Source organism: Dermochelys coriacea, chromosome 25 (genome assembly GCF_009764565.3).
Source record: "Dermochelys coriacea isolate rDerCor1 chromosome 25, rDerCor1.pri.v4, whole genome shotgun sequence".
NCBI lineage: Eukaryota > Metazoa > Chordata > Testudines > Dermochelyidae > Dermochelys > Dermochelys coriacea.
Genome location: NC_050092.1, coordinates 2,105,094 through 2,111,997, shown reverse-complemented (window position 1 = coordinate 2,111,997; position 6,904 = coordinate 2,105,094). Strand labels below are relative to the sequence as shown.

At 42.1% G+C, this 6,904-nt stretch overlaps 1 protein-coding gene across 1 annotated transcript in view; it reads right to left on the bottom strand.

The window, feature by feature from the left end:
• Nucleotides 1-1,947: 1,947 nt before the first annotated feature.
• The window catches only part of RAB11B (RAB11B, member RAS oncogene family), a 29,274-nt gene continuing 24,317 nt past the window's right edge, over nucleotides 1,948-6,904 (bottom strand). The window contains exon 5 of the mRNA XM_038383839.2: nucleotides 1,948-5,309. Coding sequence (XP_038239767.1) covers nucleotides 5,164-5,309 — 146 coding nt within the window. The 3' untranslated portion in view covers nucleotides 1,948-5,163. The remainder of the gene's footprint in view (nucleotides 5,310-6,904) is intronic.

Sequence of the window (6,904 nt, the reverse complement as noted above, 5' to 3'; positions counted from 1 at the left end):
AAGCAATAGATTCCCATCTTATTCTAAGAATGTTTAGAACAAAATAAAATTTACACATGCAATTTGGTTTGGCAATCTTTATATCCACAATACATAATCATGCACAAAATCAAGTGATGCATATATATATTTACAAAGTGAATTGCACTTAACTGAACACATTAACCATGAGTAAAAGTAACCTCTTCTCAGTTGCATAAAGGTCCAGTGTTACAGCCCACAAAGCCTGATAGACTACACTCTACAAAAAAAAAAAAAAAAAAAAAAAAGATAGTGTCAATAACTGTAATGAAACAGCCTTGGAGATCACAATATTTTTCTGAAAATACCCCACTGCTCATCATTCTGAACTACAAAATTCTACATTACAGTCCTGTTAAGGATCTCTTTTAGAAACCATGAGAGTCCAAGCTCAACCCTAACGGGCTGTAGATTAGTTCAGGACAATTTCAGCCTTCACTCCAAATTGCCTCTTTAAAAAGAGCAGGTCCTTAGTGTAGGTTCCTTTATTGTTTGGGGGGGGGGGGGGGGGTAGAAGGCCTCAGTAGGTGCCTATGAAACACTTAATTAGGTCTGTATTTTTCTATTGAGAAATGTCTAAGAGGAAAGTATTCTTCCTTTATGCTTGGAATGGAGACTCTATCACAGAGAACAGATGGACACACTTTCACACCACTGACAGATCAGGGCCATGACAGCATTCTGTGCCCACAGGGCTAGCCCACAAATCAAAATATTACTGGCCAAACAGAGAAGCAGATTCTCAAAGCAAGTTGGCTTATTTCAATGAATGACCTGTTCAAATAGCAAAGGCACAGACCCATCCTCAAAATCAAGACGGCAGCCTAACAATTACAGTTGAAAGAGCAGTTGTCTTGCAGTGTGAAGATCTCTTGATTCATATGCATTTCCCACTTTGATTTTTTTTTTTTTAAATGGACAAATATACTCCATGTTTTCCCACAGCCTGGGGGTTCTGTAGAGGGAGCTGACTATATGTGGTGCCTCTGATATAGCTCTGATGAGCTGTGGGGCGGGGGGGGGGGGGAGGAGGAAAGAGGAAATCATATTCCTTTCCCCTCTGCAAATACTTCTACAGCAGACAGAGTCCTTTTAACAAAGGGATTCAACAATTACAGCAGACAGCCATTGTGAAGTTTTGCAATAACAATTTTAGTGATTTAAACTTTCCACTGGACCACACTTGCTTGCTTTGCACATCAGAGGTGAACTCCAGAAAGACAGGCTGAATATCTTTCACTGAACTCAGACATGTAGGCAGTTACTGAGAATTCCCCATCTGTGACAGAAACGACTGAGATTTAACAATAGAGACCCCTGCTCAGAATAGGATGAGCCAATGTAATGAGGTTCTGCTGTGCATGTGTTCAGTAACGAACACCCAATGTGCGTCAGTTTTGGTCTTTTGCCTCCTCTCCGAAACAGCTTCAATAGAGTGATTTACTAGTTAAATAACTAGCTAAAGATGCTGCTATCATGGCCCCCTCCAAGGCAGAAATAAATTTAAAGTCAGAAGGGAGCTTCAAAATGGAGACAACAACCAGACCATCCACACTAGATGGTGGAAGATGTTTTTAAAGTTAGCTTTAACTAACTTTAGAAAGCTAACACTGTTCGCAGTGTCTGGGTGAAGCAGGGGCTTGGGAACAAGCTTTGTGAAGATTTAAAAGATTTAACTCCCACAGAACTGGTTTGCTTCCTTGAGCAGACAGCTTTCTGTAAAAAAAAAAAAAAAGTTTTAATTTATGAGACAAATTTTGCTTTCAGTGACATGCAAATGCCTCCATTGGAGACAAGTGACTAAGGGCAGAAGTGTACCCCTTCTTGTTTTTCCTTGCACTACAACTTTGGGATATGGAGCTAATGAGGTTATGCCAGGGACTCCTATGAAGTTATGCTGCAGATAAGATGAGCTCAATTTTATCATCATGTCAAGAAAGTGTAGTAATAGTCTGCACTACTGCACAGCTTATTTGAAGGTTTGTTCTAGCTACTCCAGGTCTGACTATCAGAAAGCTTCCTTTGAATTCCTTTGTCCAGCTCCCCTCTGCATGGACTCCAACAGCAGGCACCTGTAATGCTTTCTAATCACTCTACATTTCAGAAGCGTATGGGATTGGCATGTGGGAAGAATCAAGGTCTTTAGATTACAAGGTAACCCCATTAAGGTTTCCTATCTGTGCATGGGAAGACATTTAAGAGCTAATAAGATTTAAGACTACAGTAAGTGCCCTTTCTCTAGTGCTAATGGCCTCTGGCATACCTTAGGCAAAATCATCTCATCCTCACAGGAGGGGGAAGAGTTTTGTGCTCTGCTGACTTTGCAAACAATTGTAGAACAGGCTGTGGGAAACAGTCCAGACCTAGTCTAACGAAGCAACCAACCACTGCAGACAGAAACAACTTCAAGTATGGGCTAGAGTGCAGCCAGAAAATTAAGGGTAGGTTTACACTGCCCATGTGACAGCGTAGCCACGGCAGTGCTGTGACGTGGGCAGTGTAGTCCCACTTTATTGCCGGGGGAGAGCACAACTAAGCAGCTCATTATGCCAGGACCTCTTAGGGCAGGTGGAAGTAGCACAGGATCTCTTCAGTAAGCAAGACAGTCGGTTGTACTTGAGCCCTGGACAAGGATTGTTTATTAGGGCTTTGAGCCAAATCCTAGAGCTCTGCACAAATCCCAGGAGTAAAAGTGTTTCTATTCCAGAGCCTAGGAATTTAACCAATTATGACACTTACTGCTTCTCTCAACTCTTCTCTCAACTCTTCTCAAACTAGCCAGAAAAACCCTCACCAGCTAACAAGAGGAGAGGAAGGTAAAGTTCATCTTTAGAAACACAGGCTTTGCAGAGTAATCACAGTATTAGTAAAATTACCCTGAACTAAGGCCTCTTAACAGCACAATTCTTCCTCATGCCATTGAAAGTACTCAGGGACTGCTCCCTACTCCTTTATATAAAGTGTTCTGTTTATAGAGCTATTGTTTTTTTTAAAAAAAAAATCCAGCTCCAAGAGCGGCTGCCTGGAATATTTTCAAACCTTTGTGAGAATATTTAAATACATTATGTATGATGCGCTTCCCCTACCAGCCTCCAAATACTAACTGCAAGTCACACAATGGCTCCGACACACCAGAAGGGTCCAGGCTTGCTAGGAGTCCTGTTCTCAGAATGTTATTAGTGCTAGTGTCATGTGCTGAGAGTGCTTCCAGCACTGGGAGTTTGCTGGGACAGCACCATCAATGCCCAGGAGGGATAAATACCTTCACCATGAGATGGGGATCGTTCATCTAGAGCATAATCCCACAGCCTGAAATAAACCCTGGCCAATGACTGCGGTGAATGTACTAGAAAACAGGTTAAGTTTAAAAAACTGATGTTAAACTATAAAGTACTGAGACCACGTGACTGCTTAGCTTAAAACTCTGGCCTTCTATTTGTAAAATTCAATGTATTTGGTTGGACATCTTATAAAGAAAAGCCATCAGAGTTAACTGCCCTTAATTTTATTACATAACCAGATACAAAACAGTTGAGACTGGAATGTCAACTCCCCCCCACCCCAAGCACACAATGTACAGTTTTAGATTCACTTCGTAACATAAAAAACCCAACAACTCACTGACATGCAAGGAAGGATTTGTCAAGTGAGGCATGGACTCGAATTTGGAAGCAAGTTGCTTTAGCTAGCCTCCCAAGAACAGCTGGTGCTCCCAACGCCTCATTTTGATCATTTCACCTGGGATTCTCTTTCAACACAACACTGGTTACTGCGAAGATGCAACAGTACCAGAGTGGTGATGCTGAACACTTCCCCACCAAGGATTTTCACAAGCTTGCAAGCCACTAACAAGTTTGTGATAAAATTATTCCCATTCAACAAATTTTAGAGTTGTTAGCCCTGCTGATGACGGATAATCAGTCATATGATGTGAGTTACAGTCATTTGGAAGTTACAACCTGCAATTCAGAAAACAGGCTAAGAGTGAAGTAGCAGGACTGTGTGTATTAATTATGTGGAATTTTATACAGTTTAGTAGAGGTCAAGAAAAAAAATTAAGCACAAGGTCAACAGTGAAAGATAATGGAAAGAAAATCCAAGATGCTACAGTTCTACATAAGTTTTACAAAAATGTATAAAGTATTGTGTTTCTCTACAACAACCAAAAAACCTTACAAGTGCAGGTATATACATGACATGAAAATATTGCTTTACTCTCACTCAAATGGATTTAAGGATGGACCTAGTGAGAAAGCAGCATGCAAAAAAATTCTGGGACTAGAGAGGATTTCTCCTCCAGACACTGATCTACAGTATAAAATGAACCTAGTTCTATAGCTTGCAAAAAGATCTTAAAATTAATATGCTGGCCCTTACTGTACATTAATGTTAATTAACAAAGCCAAGAATAAATATTAAGCCACTCCATACTGCCTGCACAGAGCCGAACAGGCATCCATCATGGCAAATAATGCAATGCAGACATACTTCATTGATCCCAGATAAAACAAATTAAGAGAAGAGAAGATTTCCCAGGCAGGAAATAGTAAACTGCACAGCCAGACTAACTCTGCATTCAGGGGAATTACATAATAAGTAAGGTTATTTTCAACACCACTTGTGTGTGCAGCCCCTAAAAACCTCACTGAGATTCTTCATCTGGACAGAAACAGAATGTTTGGTAGAATAGATATTTTCTTTTAATTTCTCCCCCATGTTTACAGAAACATATGGGGCTATGAAAAAGTCTGACTAGGAGATAAAATGAAAACCTAAATGTAGTTATTTCTTCAGCCATTCTAACCAAGTCCCCATGCCTCCTCTCCCACACAAAAATAAAAATATACATTTGAGAAGAGTGCTTCATGGGATAACATCCAGCAGCAGATGTTCCACAACAAATATGTCTACCAGATCAGTGCCTACATTTCAAGCCCAAAAGTCATCACATTCAAAAGGGAATTTCAGAGGCAGGGGAATGTTAGCCCTACAATTAAAGCTCTAAGATGAAAGACGGGGTTTGGGGAGGGGTGTGGAGAAGAGGAACACAGGGAGTCATTGAATCACAAGAATATTTGAAAGAAGCCCACACAAGTTTCTAACTGAAGCACAGATGTGAGGGGCACAGACAGCATCTACAGGTCACAGGTTCTGACAGCACTGGAGTTTGTTGGATTTCTGTCCATCGGTGGTTGGCGGGACACTGATATCAACTACATTGTTGCCAGGAGACTCATCGTGTGCAGATCGATCTGCAATCTGCTTCTGTGAGACGATGCGGTAGATTTCTGTAGATGAGAACAGACTCCTTATGAGAGCCTAGACTTAACACATTTGCTCCAACAAGGTATTTGCACATTCCACAGAAAAGACACTGTAGAATGTAGTACTGAAGAGTTTCAAGTGTAATCTAGGTTTCAGAGTAGCAGCCGTGTTAGTCTGTATTTGCAAAAAGAAAAAGGAGTACTTGTGGCACCTTAGAGACTAACAAATTTATTTGAGCATAAGCTTTCGTGAGCTACAGCTCACTTCATCGGATGTAATCTAGTTTGACCAGCCCTGGTGCTTACCGACAGCAGACCCTTTTGGCTCAAAAAGGGAGGCGGTTTGCCTTGCCATAACAAGGTTTATACAGCGTTATCTAGCTAATCCCAAATCTCTTCTAGTTTAGTCAAATTCTGGTTTTGCTTAATCCAATGCAGGGCAGAATATTAATATCCACTGACACCTCTGAAAGCCATTATTTTTGAAGAGTACTTTGCATTTGTCCTTATTGAATTTCATGCTATGTACTTCAGACCATTTCTCCAGATCATTTTGAATTATAATCCTATCCTCCAAAGAACTTGCAAGCCCTCCCACCTTGGTATCGTTCACAAACTTTGTAAGTGTACTCTCTATGCCAGAGGTTCTCAAACCTGCAGGCCACCAGTGGTCCGCGAGCTCCATTCAGGTGGTCTGCGGATAGTTCCCTTTAAGGTGCGTGTCTGTTAATTAAGGGGTTTTTTATATAGCGCTTTTATCCAAAGAGCTTTACAATAGTTCGCTAACGGTACAAAGTACATTTGGAAAGATCATTAAGTGGTCCACTGAGACCCTCAGCAATTCAAGTGGTCCGTGAGGAAAAAAAAAAAAAAAGTTTGAGAACCATTGCTCTATGCAGTTATCTAAATCACTGATAAGATATTGAACAGAACCAGACCCAGAACTGATCCCTGCGTCGTAACAAATCATTCAAGTAAAAGGCCTTTTAAAATCAAATTTCATTTCACCCCTTATGCCAGTTGCCTACCATGGTGGGCAGACAAAGAAGGGGTGTCCGCTTGGAAGTCAGTCTTCACTGCCCACCATTCTGTTCAGAGGGCCAGCAATCTCCAAGTAGCAGCCGCAGCACAGAGGAAGTGCCTCCAGGCTGCTGACTGTCTGCTAGATGGCTCTGGCTGCTTCCTCTGTGCTGGCTGCTGTTGTCGCCATCTGGAACCCACTCTCACTCCACCTGGGCAGCAGACAGCATCCTGAGCAGTGGGATTCAGGCAGCAGCAGCAGTTTGGAGCACGCATCCAGAGCCAGCAAGTGGACAGTCAGCAGTGATCATGGCCCAGCCACAGGGACAGAGGTGCTGACTGGAGCTGCAGAAAAGGACAGAACTGGGAGAACAAGAGCAAAGGGTTGGGGGGAAGCCAAGCAGAGGGTCTGGGAGCAGGGCAACAGGAGTGTTCTCACCTTGATGCAGAGGAAGACTGGCATTGTGTGCCTTCCTCCTTGCTGGGAGGGGATCTGCATTTGGTGTCTGTTTCAGATGGTTCCCCCAGACATAAAAGGATCTTGAGAGGCTAATTCTCTCCCAGGATAAGGACAGCCTGCAGGATGTTTTATGTAGCCT